The following is a 14227-nucleotide window of genomic DNA, read 5'->3' on the forward strand; positions in this document are numbered from 1 at the left end:
AATGAAATATTGTTGCTTGTTGAGTCCAATATACAGCAGGTACTCGAATTCATTGGAACTGACCTGTATCTTCTCTATGAATTAATTTATTATCATGACATCACCGTTCCTATCATGACATCATACCTGTACAGAAACAATGGGAGTGAAGGTGCTTTTGTGGAATGTAGTAACAGCTACAAAATCTCCCCTTTTTCCTAGGCAGCACTTGAAATTCTGTAGTTAATTAGGAGGCCGTTTACATTTTTATAATGCATTGCTTAAGATTTGTCAGCTTTCTCTGCAGCATAAAAAACTGCCTAATGATCTGGAATGTTTTTGTTCTTTAATAAATAGCAGACACAGTCTTGCTCACGACTCCACAAATATACTGAATGTATTTTTCATCTTTTTTTTTGGCACCACATATGTTAATTTGGAAACATATGTTAATGGTTTTCTGCCACATGCATAGCTTAACCTATTCTTTTGGCAATGATCAATTAATGACCAAAATGATGACATAGCTACACTATTGAAATGCCTTTGTGATCATTTCTATTTCTCACTATTTATTTCCAAGCTTCCCACTGCATGCAGCCAGTCTACAGACCTGCCATTTCTTTATTGCAGTTATTTAATACAGCCTGGTCACCTCTCTGCCCCTAGCCTGTGATTGGACAGGGAAAGAAAAGCAATAGAATGATGAAGTCATTTATCTACTTTCTTCTCCCATCAACAGGAGATTATAGGAGGTTATTATGTCCAATACAGGTACTAATACAAATACCTTTAAAAACACATTTTAGGATTATTTATTTAGTACATAACTGTACTCACTGCTGTGTTTTGTGGATCTACCTAGATATTCACTTTAATATACTGTACCATTAAAAACTGGTTAACTTACTGGTTTATTACATCTGTTGTACCATAAACACTTGTCCCTACCACTCCTGGGTCATATAAAGGATAGAAAAGTCAACAACAGAAGTCTCTGAATCTGCAAACAAAGATAGATTCTTTTTCTTTCATTTCATAAACCTGTTTTAAAGGTGAATAGGATCCTTCAACTAAAAAAGGCAGATTCCATATCTTCCATATATACCTCCTATATACTAGGGTAGTTTCTATTAGTACCTGGTCATTCAAGTTTTTTTTTTTGAATCATTGCCTCAAAAAAAAAAAAAAGAAAAAGAAAAGAGATAGTGTGCAAAGCTTGAGGTTCTCAGCTGTAAATTTTAATCCTGATTGAGATATCGCTGAGAATTATACTTAGATTGTAAGCTCTTCTCGGCAGGGTCCTCTCCTTGTCCTATGTCAATGTTTGTATCTGTCAGTCATATTTAATATACAGCGCTGTGTAATATATTGGTGCTTTATAAATAAAGTAGAATAATAAAAATAACCCACAAAGCCATGTGCCCTACAACAAAGCCGCTTCAATTTTCTCTGCATCTAAGTACACAAACAAGGTATACATGAGGAGTGAAGGAATGAGCCAGGATTTGCTATTCTCGGTCCCATCATATTCATGTTCTTGGATATTTGGTATGTATGCAACTTTACTAAGTACAAAAACTCAAAGACTTTTAATATCCATAAAGGATACTTTCTCAATTGCTATTGAAACTCGTAGCTTGGAACCAACTTTTTTTTATACCCTTGAGAATCCCTTTAAATCAATTTCAGGTGTCTGAGAACCCCTACTATATTTTCAATCAATATAAAACATGCTTTTTGTATTAGTTTCCAATGGGAAGCATAAATTCCACACATTTGTGGTCAGAATGTCACCTTTAAAGATAGCTAAACAGGTGTTTGGATTCATACAGCTGGCTCTGGTGTTGGCCCCAGAACCACGAGGGCATCATATGAGAGGTTAGTTAGCCACAGATTGGGGAACCCCTGGGATATTTTGGATGAATACCAATGATTCACTGAACTCTGGTTGAAAATGGCTGGCTTAGAACCATATAGGGGAACTAAACCTGTGTTACTTGTCCCCGTTTCCTCGCCAAGGCGTTGCCATCTTCCTCCTTCTCTTCCTTTACAGGACCTTTGACCGGGCCGGGGTGACATAACTGCAGTTCATTCAGCATGTGCAGGGAAAACTGAAATTGACAAGTCTGGAAAAGATTTCCTAAAAATCATTTGCTATTACTTGACAATGTTTTTATCCCTGGACCAGATCCTTTCAGGTTTGCTGGTTCACCCAGGTTCTCCCATGATAGTTTATATTTTCCAGTCCTGGAGAGCTTTTATAAATCAGGTCTACTGTGTGTGAACTATCACTACACACGCTTGGGGGACAGCAACATCCTTCAGGTAATGTTCCTTTAATTGTACTCAATCCACGTGGCCTCCTGGCTGGGCCACATATTGGTAAGGATCAATAGATGGAGGAAATCCAGCATTGAACTGAATTGAGGCCACGGAACACAGGATTCTCTGATCTCTGACCTGGCTGGATTGGGTCAATGCTTGCTTATGCATTCAGGTACCTTAAAGAGAACCTGTCACTCTTCTTATTAATGTGCAGAACTTATTATGTGTTTTTCTTGTAGTGTATTACAATATATGTGTACAGTTACAGAATTTCCATAGATCTGTATTTCAGGGACAAATGAAGCAAAAAAAAAAAGGTTGGATAAATTGGGTTGCAGTTAAAAGCAATGACAAAGGAATGACACATATCTGGAAAAGATGCAACTTATGCTTATGTGTATGAGAGCTCAATCCTTCCCATCAGCCAGGATCATACTCCATGCTTTGCATGCACCTTGCACATTACACAGAGGATTGTGAACAAGTCGTGAGTTTATTTTAATATAGAAGAGACATTGCCTGTCCTGTCTGTACCATCTTTACTCTAATAACCATAAATAATGGTTATAATAAAATAAATACAAGTTGACATTCAAAAATTCGACCATCAATAAAAGGGTTCCTTTAGTTTTCTGGCATGGATTTCAGAGCATATTTTCTGGAGGCTCCGTTTATGTTTTGATGGCGCTGTACAGAATCAGCTGTTGGGTCTTGCTTGCATGTATTTTCCTGCTCATTCCTTCTCATTTATTTGCTGCTGTATAGCCCCATTATAGATTCAGCATCCAGGACTGTACAGATAGTCATTTTCTGTTATATACAGCATATATAACTGTAAAAAATCCAGAATTTTCGAAAATTCAGCACTCTTCAGGTCCGGAGTTTGCCGGATTTTTAAATGTCAACCTGTTTAAGAGAAATGTGTTCCAATAACAACCATCCAAGGGAGGTTTTCCCTCACACATCACAGAGATCCTCCTGTTGAGTCTACAGAATCTAGAACTCTCTCTATTGAGACTGATTCCTATGAAAAGGTGACTTTAGATTAGCGGTCGCCAACTGGTGGTCCGCGATAAAATTTTGGGGGTCCACGGCTCTGGCCAGTGCACCCCCGAGCGGGGTCAGGAGAAGGATTCCGCTGGGGGAACGCATCAGCCAGGGCCGTGGAGCACGTCCCTGTACAAGTCCCAGGCTTAGGAAGGTGGGCGGGCTGTGTCCCTGGATTTAGATCTGCGATGGGAGAGTGGGCAGGGCCACCTTTAAAAAAAGGGTGTTGAACTTAAAACAAACCTAATTTTTACTTTACATAAAAGAGTTGTCTACCCTTTTATGTAAAGTGAAATTTCTGAATTTAGGTACGCTTTAACCATGCTGACATGCTGAAAGCAGTAACCCTGGGCCACACTCACGGTAGCTAAAAACATAAAAAAAAACACTTACCTGGTCTCTCCGGTGCTTGCCTTGGTGCGTGCGAGGCAGCATGGCGGGAAATTCAAATTATTTTGTATTGGATTTAATACAACATAACTATATTGAACCCAATTAATCATTATATTTATATATATATATATATATATATATATATATAGATATATATATATGTTATATTATATATGCTACTGTACAGTTATATTACAGGTTTCAGTTTTTTTTTATTTATTTATGCCCACTTGTTTTAACAGATTTTTGTGTTGTTTTTTTTATGTTTTTTATTACATTTATACCATTTAATAAATATTGGACATATTTTGATAAGTTATGCCTACAATGTAAAATACATTTTATATAAAAATTTTATAAAAACTTTTTATAAAAACAATGTACCGCTTTTATACATATAAATCAAGACAGAAATGAACCGCCCAGGTGCTTATTGGGTGTTTGCCTGGGGTATAAGTGGGGTTGTTGCCCTTGGTAACCAACCACCATGTTTTTTTTTCATTTTCCTCAGGGAATGGGTGTGAAGCTGACTTAGTTACCATGGACACCAGCTGCTCCCCTGCCATGTTGTCCTGTATCTGCCCCCTGTGATAGTGACGCCAGATGTTGGATGAGGCCTATTGCTGCCTGTGCTAGGCCTCTGCTACCAGAAGGGGGAGAGGGAGGAGGCGCCATGCCTGGTGCATCCTGGGAAATAAACCAACATGGGGAGAAGCTCCTCCAGGCTCAGCATGCACGGCCATTGCACGGAGTGAGAGCCTGAGCGGACCCCCTTTGCCTGCCGCCATCACCCTCCGCGTCACTGCCTGCACGTCCGGGGGGACGATGTGACGGGCTGCAGCGAGCACTTCCCCCCCACCCTCTCCCGGATGATGGACAGGAACTACCCGACCCCCACCTTCACCGACCCGCTGGCCCCGGCCTCCCCCGCCGCCTGGGCCTACGAGCGGAGCGCGCCCGGGATTAAACCCAGGTAAGCTGGAAGACGGGACAGGAAAGGCCGGGGATGTCAGGCCTAGGAGGCCGTGCAGGCTGGAGAGAGGCGCGGCCGTCCCGCGGACACCGTCTACTCCAGCCCGGGGATCCTCCCCAGCGCCAGGCCTCGGCTGCACTGACCGGGCACTGACACCTGTCTGCTGTCATGTCTATCCTCATTACCCCCCGTGGGCAGGGGAACCCAGGGACTGAATTATATTCCCTATCCCAGGAAACATTCTATGAGTGTTCTGTTTATTAAATCTAACTTTCATTAAAGTTTCCCTAGAATTGGCTGTGTCTGTGACACATTGGGCAGACTTGTCATTGCTTCCTGTCTTGGTGACACCGCAGGAAGCAAGCATTAGATCAATTTACTGTGTTCTAGGAAATCTATGGCTGCTGAGGATTTCCAGACATGCTGCATCTCAGATCTTTAGCCATGCTGCTGTCTATTCACCGACATGTGCTATTAGGGTGAATGATCTTTTCACATATGGCCAGTGTCCCCATTTTCCTCCCCTATTCCCGTTCTGGTGACAACTTTGGATTTTGGATCTCCTATTCCTGATGGTTGTTGTCATTCTTTTGACAACTACGGTGTATTTCGTAGCAATGTGCGAAAGTCTGCATTGCTTTATACATGTTCCCATGTGACAATATTGGAGTCCTTGGATTGGCCACTGAGGCACCAATCAGGAGCAAGCCTTGTAAGTGTGCTGGTGATGAGTGCTAGGATGAAAATGGAACCAATGGTGGATTTCTATAGGGAGAATGGGTCTCGTTTAGGATTATCATTTAATGTAAACAAGGCCATTCCCATTTATTTCAATGTGACAGGGTGTCTTTAACGCTTCTCCTTGGCCATCTTGTGCTCAACAACTCTTCCTCACCAGTTTTATCCGCCATAGAACACTGGGCATGGAGCTTCCGCATGGTGATGATATCACACAACCTCATCATGTGACCATGTTGCAGCCAAGTGATTGGCTACTGGGCCCAACCACTTTCCTAGTGCTCCTACAGCACGTTCACAAGTGCGGGATAGTGAAGACAGGATGGGTGGAGGAGTGCTGAGCAGGTGAATGTAAGGCAGTCAGTGAATGGGCTTTTAAGAGAACCTGTCATTTTACTTCGTCGAAATGACAACAGTGTGACCACTGCTCTTGCTGACCACCTCTATTTCCTGGCTGTCATCCCTGATCCCCTTCTCTGTACCTGTATGCAATATTATATTTCTGACTTCTCTAATCTGCATATTTGTCCAGGGTCAGTGAAACAATCAGGTCATTATAAGCATCAAGTAATGACAGTTTCAGAAGTTAGTGTATTTGTCACCACAGGTTCAATTGAACTGATCAGCAGTTGGGCGTCTTTGGAAACTATTGTCGGTTTTGATTACTTTTACTGCTGTCTCTGCATTATGTGCCAGGATGGCCTGTCTGTGGGACCTTTTATACAACTTCTCCTATTATAAATAGGTTTAGGTGACCCCCTGGTATATTTGACTTCTTACAGTTCTAGGGATAGTCCTTGGATTTGCCTAAATCTGGACATGTGGACAGCTGTTTTCTGTGGCCATGTGCCATGTTTTATAGGACTTATGACCATTTACACCAGGGGTGCCCACACTTTCTTGGCTTGCGAGCTACTTTTAAAATGACCGACGTTTTAGCTTTATCAGTAACACAGAAAGAAGATGTTTTTAGAAAAGTTTGGTCCCAGCGGTTCTCTCTGGATTTTGGTTCCTAGAGATTACACTGAATTGAGATGAAGGAAACTTAGTGAACTTTCTGGTTGGGAATAAAATTGCAGTGTTTGCCAGACATCATTAGAATCTCACTCATTGTATAGAATTCAGTGTTAAACCCCCAAATTTTTTAAGGCTGTGTTGCAGGAAGCTGTAGGTGGATGATAGCCCCTGTATTGTGACCCAACTTTTCAGTAACCGCCCAAAAACAGCCGGGTGGTTCCTGAAAGCTCCGGGTGGTGCGCCCAGCTAAAAGGATCTGGGGAGAACACTGGAATTGATTTTAAGCATTCTCTGAATTATTTTTCATGGTGAAATCTTTTAGTTCATTATATCATTTGTCATTTTGACAGGGAGCTGACAATTGTCCTCTCAGCCTGACAACTTCAGTTCCTTCCATTTTTAAAGCTAATCATTGGACAATGGTAACTCCCCAACCCTTCCTGCATATATACCCACCTGGATCTGCTGTCCTGGTTCTTTGCCAGTGCTGTGTCTGGGTCAGTGGGGCTGCATAGGTTCGGTCTGCAGCGGAGTACTTGGATAGAATGTATGTGTGTCTGATCTGCACCCCGGGGATGGTCTGGTGAGGTCAGTGTGTGAAATTGGGCATAGATTAATATTAATAAAAAGGATTTGTATAGCACCAACATATTACTCAGCGCGGTTGGCATTCTTATGCTGACTCATGAAAACCAAGTTCTGTTCTCCCTGAGTGGCCTTTAAGACTAGAGAATGATTGTGAGCTGTGGGATTGAAAACCAATGTTGGGCAGAGCTGGAAAGGTTTAGCAAAACAAATAAAAAAAAAAAAAACATTATGATTGCGTTTATTTGCAAATTAATCAAATTTATTGTTTAGGCAAATCACTGTACAGATATATATTATGTCAAAATCGTATTTAAAAAAAGCAAGACTATTTTTGCTTGGTAAGCAGTAGACAAGCTTTTAAACCAGTCATCCCCAACATCTTTAGCTGCTTGTATTGATTTTTCGATGTCTCAACAAAGACTGTAAAGTCCGTTTTAGTTGGTTTCTAACAGCTTAGAAATTTTGTATGTTTACATTCTAAGACAGGCTTCTAAGAGCTGCTCTCCATGGGCAAATTGAGAAGGTTTATGTGCTTGTTTACAATTTGAAGATGAATTTCTCTACAATGCTTAAAAGTGGAGAGGTGAAGGAGGACTCTCACTGCTTCTTCAGACCATGCAAATACTTTCATGTGCTTTGTCTGGGCACAGGTTCACCTAAAGGTAAATTTAATATAGCTCAAAGTTTTTACTTCCTGAAAATAAAATTCCCTTTTTAAATCACATAGTTTCCAGTAAACAGGCCTCAGAACCTCTTTACTTGTTTACAAATGTTTTCCATATCATTGGAGTGGGACATTAGGTGACTTTAGGTGTTTTGGCACCTGTGCCAACAAAACCTTTATGGGAACTTCCCTTTTCTCATTTCTTTTTCTTTCCTTGCTGTGGGAGACTTCAGCTCTTTACTCACTGAGTTGTTAAACTTTCACTTTCACAGTAATAGCTTCAAATGTTACATGCCCACTTTTCTGATCATGTTGATATGAAGCCATTTAGGTAAACATCAGTGTTCTCTCTAGGCACTTTTAGTTGGGTGCACCACCTGGCACTAAACACTAAATATAGTTTTCAGTACAGGGGGCTTGCTTGGTTTGGGTGTTGGTGTTTCTCAGGAAGTGCTCCCCTGTGTTCTATGTGTACTCAGGTAATGGTTCACCACCGCAGTTAATATGCAACCAACATCCATGGCTGCTTTCTACAAGATCAGGACAGCTGTGATGTAGATGATCAGGGCAGCATTAGATAATGATGTACACAAGGATTGACCTCATTAGGTTTGGTCCACCAAAGTGCACTCTGAGTATATAATTCATTGAGGTGAATGGATTGGCCTGTACCCATCAGTGATCCTAAAGCAAAGCCTTTTAGATTAAATGGTCATGACCGGGCACGGTGTCAATTGGGTGTTGAATGCACCATTGATTCATATTGATGGCTTTCCTTCATGAGCAGTCCTTAGGAAAGACTAGAGCAGGGGTCACTTGTAATTAAATAATGCAGGGCCTGGCTCGGATAATTTATGAGCAAAACCTAAGTGGTAAAATGTAGGTATTTTCACATTGGGGGGTGAGTACGGCTGTAAAGGACGAAGATTTTAAAAGTAAAGTCTCTTGAGCCATGGTAATTGTGTTTATAGGCCCTGTATGTGCTGCCTTGTTAGAAATTCCAATAATCTCGATTTGCATTATCAGGCGGCAATTCAGTTACAAACCAAAAGGCAATCCCATGATTTTTGTAGTCTGTCATGCTAAAAATAGTAGGGATTTTGGCAGGGCTGCCCCACAGTTCAACAGTTCAGGTTTGTCCTGCAGGAGTTCCAGCTAAATCTGTTTCTTTCTGAAAGCGGCGACAGAACCCAATAAAACGTGAAGAGAATGAGGTGCCCCAGAGGCGTAGCCTGATATACTGCGGAAGCCAAGAAAAATGTCACTCGCAGTCTGGAGGAACAATACTTCTGTGTTAGGTGTATTAGTAATGTGTATTTGCTTGGTTTGCTGCCTTGTTAAAGCTTTTTTGTTTTTGTTTTTTATTTCTGTGTATTTACTTGCCCTTCTTTCTGTACACATAAAAGATTAGTAATGGGAGCCTGTCACAACAAAAATTTGGATACGTTCACGTTGTAAAGACATTCACATTGGCCTTTCAGTATCTTCGGATAGCCCACCTACTGCCAATATATCATTACTCCATGCTTCATTACCAGTGCTGTAGTCCACTCTGGGCATGTCAATGCTGGATGATGTTAGAGCTTCCTCCCCATGTGACAGTTTTATGGCCTGTCAATCAATTGCTTAGGCCAGAAGATGGTCATATAAGGTGATCGCGCTGATCCCTAAAGGGTGAGGTCTTCAATGGAGCCGGATAGGATCCAATGAGTATAGATGGGCGAGTTTAGCTTGCTTAGGGGGTATAGAGGATGTATCAGATGGCACTGCCACTGTTCTGAATGGGCAGAGTAAGGCTGGGTACACACGTGCCATAATTATCATTGGAAAGGATCTTTGACAGTCCCGAAAGATGCATGAATGAGCGCTGTACATACAGCTCCATTCTGTTCTATGGAGAGGGAAGGAGGAGAACGACAAAGTGGCACCCCGCTGTGCTCTCTCCCCCTCCTCGTTCGTCAGGACGGATCCATGAACTTGGAGCGCTGTACACAAGCCGGTTCTCGTCAGATATCGTCCCTGAGGCGGTTATCGGAACGAGAATCATCTGACGTGTGTATGTAGCCTAAGTCTGTGCTCCCGTTCACAAATCTGGCACACCAGGATAAGGATACTTTTCTTACCTCCTTTCAAAACCAAATCCTCCATTTTTTTTTTTCTCAATGAAGCTTACAGCAACAGAGGCAGTTCTGTCAGTCCAGAAAGCAGTGGGCAGGACTAAGTGGGCAGCAACTGATTGGCAACCTCAGTATGTAATTGTAGGACTTTGCAGGGCAATATTGAGGAAACTAAGTGCAGGGCTAGCATTAGCAACATTTAAATAATCATCTGAAACCTCATTCAGGTCTGGGGTTTATCATAGGGCAGCCTTTCTAATATGGTGGGAACCCTTGAAATAGCTTTCTGTTTTCCAGGGAACTCCTGCCTATGTTGTTTTATTGTATTTTATAGCATGGGCTGCTCCTCTCCAGCAACATGGAAATGCTTTGTGCGTTGCATGTTTTTCTAAACAAATGTCGTAGTTTTTACACAGTGATGCAGGATTTTGTTACACAGATCCTTATTTGGCTAAATCCTCCACCAGCTTTTATTGTAGACTTAATTTGTATCCCACAGATGTCTTATCTGAGCATTGATATTCATCATTGTGAAAAAGCTGTAACTAGGCAGATTTGCCCATATGTCTGATATTTTATATAGCATTGGAAGACAATGCTAAGTGCTGTACTCATAACATTATTCAATAGTAAAAGTGCCCATAGACTGTAAATGGCAGCAGGGTGTGCAGGAGGTGTTCTATACAAAGGTGATACAGAGAGGTCCTGGGGATATCTCCAGTATTGGCCGATCCTGGGGGTAAAAATGACCTGACAAGGTTTTGTATCCTGACTATTTCATAGTCTCAGCTTGTGCTGTTTGCAAGTAACTGGTAGAAAGGCTCTTCACCTGATCTGACCTTCTACAGCTCCATCTGTTACTGTCATCCTATGCAGTGTTTAACCCAGACATTTTTTGTAGGCAGGTGGCAGCCCCTGTGTTGTGACTAAACTCTTCAGTAATCAACCAAAAACAGCCGGGTGGTTACTAAAAAGTGTCTGGTGGCGCCCCCAGCTAAAAGGGGCTGGGGGAACACTGCTATGTTTAGTGATGGCTTTAGCTATGCATAGGATGAATCCTGATTGGCTTTTGTGGGTCATGGTACTTTTGTCCCTTTATCTTTAAGTCTGATTTTTTATTTTGTTTGTTTATTTTGGGTTAAAATCTTTTTGGGTTTTTTTTTGTGTGTCTTTGTGTTGATTTGTATGCATATTAATTAAAAAAAATTATTGCATGTTTTTAAGCCCAGCTTCATTTTAAATCTAAGTACATTAATTCTAAAAGTGAGCAAATTCTTGAGGCTTTGGGGCTTCCATAGGCAAAGGCAGTTTAATTTTGAAATATGTTTTTTATATGCTCCTGAAAGCATTGATTCTTGTTTATTTGCAGATGCTGTTTAACTGCTTCAGCTGCATTTATATTCCCTTAACACGTATGGGGAAAGGAGGATTTCTAAAGGGAATAAAAAATGTCTCTTGTTTGTTTGTTTGTTTTTTTAGGAAGCAGCCACAGCTTGAGTAGTAAAGCCTATGGCCTCAATGGTCGTTGGGAAAGGGCTTTCACTAATGACAAAAAACTGATGCATGAAGGAGCCCCGTACATACAGCACCGTTCTGTTTAATAAAGAGGAGGGGGGGAAGGACGGGTGGCACCCCGCTGTGTTCTCTCCCCTTCATTTTCATTACGATCGTATGTGGATCCTCCAGGATGGATCCATGAACGACAAGTGCTGTGTACACGAAAGATTCTCATCCAATATCGGCCCGGAGGCGATTATCAGACGAGAATCATCTGACGTGCGTACATAGCCTTAGTCTCCTGGTGTGGATTACATTTGCCGATCCAAAGCCAAAGGTACAACTCCGCAGGGAGCATGTTTGACTTCTACAGAGAGACCACTGCTTCCACATAGAGCAAGGGTCCTTTTCTGCAGCATGCTGGCAGGTGACAGGCTGATTTCTTGATAAAAGGTAAAATGACGCATACTGCCGTGTTTATCTGCCTTGAGTTCAGCTTTAACTGATTATAACTTGACAAGGCCAAAGCAGAGGATTTTGCTTTTAATATCTGAAAATTTTAAATACTTCAAAGCACCATTTCCTTTTTTTGGAAAGCTACAACATCTGTTTATGGTTTGAACAATGTATGATTAGGTTTTCCATAAGCTTCAGTGCAGTTGAACTGTTTATGTCGTGGTTGTTTTAGGGAAAAATCAAGTCACTGTAGTTAACGCGTCAATGCCAATTATATTTGATGATATTGCTCTGGGATTTTTTAAAAAACGTTTTGTATTTACAAGTGGGTGAGCTCCATAAAACAAGTTAGAAGGAATCTGTGGTGAGCTTTCTTTTAAGATGTATTTGTACCTTGCATTCATTTTTCTTTGCTGTATCATGTATATTCTTCATTACTGTTCTCTACATGTTTGTCGATTCTCTCTCTCTAATGGGTATTTGTATTTCATCACGTGACAAAACGCAAATACATTCTTTTCAATCAGTCACACTTGACTGGTAGCTTAGCATTGACAGAGAAGAACAGTATGGTTGGTGAAATGTGAATTGTTCTTTGACATGTTTATTTTCCATACCTTTCATACCCATCTAAAATATTTAAAAGACTTTTTTTGTATTAAACAAATTTTGGTTATGTTCTTGAAGCTGGGATGGCTGTTTATATTGAAATTAGCTGATTTCCTGAACCAGATGGCAAGAATGATAGAACAGTCTCTTGTCCTTCAATTTTGTGTTCACTGTTCATATGACAAAAATGTCCTATTTATATCACTGCACTATGGTAAAGCAGCAATAAAGACGTTATATGTAGTCAGTCCACCTAAATCAGTTTTTAAACTGGAAGGGAAGAAGCTGTAGACGGATGATAGCCCCTGTATTGTGATCCAAATTTGTAATTAGCACAAAAACAGCCGCGTGGTTACCGAAAAGTGCCGGGTGGTGCACCCAGCTAAAAAGAGCCGGGGGGAGGTCTGTAAATGAAGGAAATGCATGTTAGCATGTATCTAATCGCTCAGTAACAGTGTCACATTGGACCACCCTTGTGTGAATATACATTTGCTGCTTCTAGGATGATTACCATGTATATAGATGTACAGATCTGAAATTTTGTATAACAGAGAGGCCTGCCTGTTGGCAGTTTTTCTCCAGTAGCTGAAGTTGTTGATTTCCTGTGGATTGTAGTTCCTTTTTACTTGTTTTTGGAGTTTGCAAAATCTGGGTTGGTATTCTGATTTATGCATTTTACCTTCCCATATGTACATTATTTCTCTAGGTCTATGCACCAGTAAAGACAAACTAGCTATTGTATTTCCATAATTAAGTCCCAACATATTTCCTTCAATATTCCAATGTAGTCTGATTTACCACTGAATTTCTTTCTTCAGTATCCCAATAACTCTCAAATCTAGGGTGGCATGGTATACAAATAAAAAGTAAACTTCCCATCAACTCCAGAACTTCCAACATTATACATTCTGCCCTTTCAATTGATTTCCCAACATTGTAAGCAATTAATGTACCTCACACACAAAATTCAGTACTGTATACTTTTGTGTACTTTCAATCAATGTCAACCAATACACCCAATATGACCACAATCATTCAGAACCCAAGCTATCCATCTCTTATGATCCGTCATTTGCTGAATTCCCTTTGGTTTCAGTTGTTAATCAGAATCTAAGTAAAAACTGCCCAAACCATGCCTGGACAGGACAACACAGACAGTAATAAATACCTTGACAGAAGTTCTAAGCTTTTCCTGCCATTTAAATTCCTTTTTGTTTTTGTTCTGCCTCCCTGTTGGATGGATTCATAGTAAATGAGGGGAACTAAAGGAACAGAGACAACCTTACATCCTAATGGATTAGGGAAAGGTTAGACCAGCCATTCCTGACCTTTTTACTATGAATGAATCCTTGAAATAAGTTTTTAGGTCTGCAGAGAACCGCTGCTATAATTACTATTTCCACTGCTCACTATATTTTATCCTAGTGAGAAGAATCTCAAATGTACAAATAGACAAAATCACCAAGCAAGAAGCACACGTTTCCCAAAGAACCCCTAGTAACCTCTGGAGTAACCCAAAAACACTGGATTAGATCCTCAATGAAAAATGAAATGAGAACTCTTGACTGGGATTTAGTCACGCTGGCACGTAGTTGCATCAGCTTTCATTGTCCTCTATCCCAAAATTCCAGGTCATTCTGCTCTGCAAGCTCTGGGAATTCCTGGTAACATGGGAGCTTGCCCACTCTTCACCCACACATTGCTATTGTCCCATTATCGCCCAGTTTGGCATGTTTTATGGATTCATAGGAAAGTGTGGGATGGGGCGGGCTAGCTTATTTACAAGGAAGAACCTGGAGCTTCGCCTAATTAGATTGTAAG

The 14227-nt window shown here is 40.9% G+C and overlaps 1 protein-coding gene across 1 annotated transcript in view; it reads left to right on the plus strand.

The window, feature by feature from the left end:
- The first annotated feature begins 4368 nt into the window (after positions 1 to 4368).
- QSER1 (glutamine and serine rich 1) overlaps positions 4369 to 14227 on the plus strand; it is a 57250-nt gene continuing 47391 nt past the window's right edge. The window contains exon 1 of the mRNA XM_072421881.1: positions 4369 to 4720. Within this exon, the coding sequence (XP_072277982.1) occupies positions 4617 to 4720 (104 nt within the window). The 5' untranslated portion in view covers positions 4369 to 4616. The remainder of the gene's footprint in view (positions 4721 to 14227) is intronic.

This window comes from Pyxicephalus adspersus, chromosome 9 (assembly GCF_032062135.1).
Source record: "Pyxicephalus adspersus chromosome 9, UCB_Pads_2.0, whole genome shotgun sequence".
Lineage (NCBI taxonomy): Eukaryota > Metazoa > Chordata > Amphibia > Anura > Pyxicephalidae > Pyxicephalus > Pyxicephalus adspersus.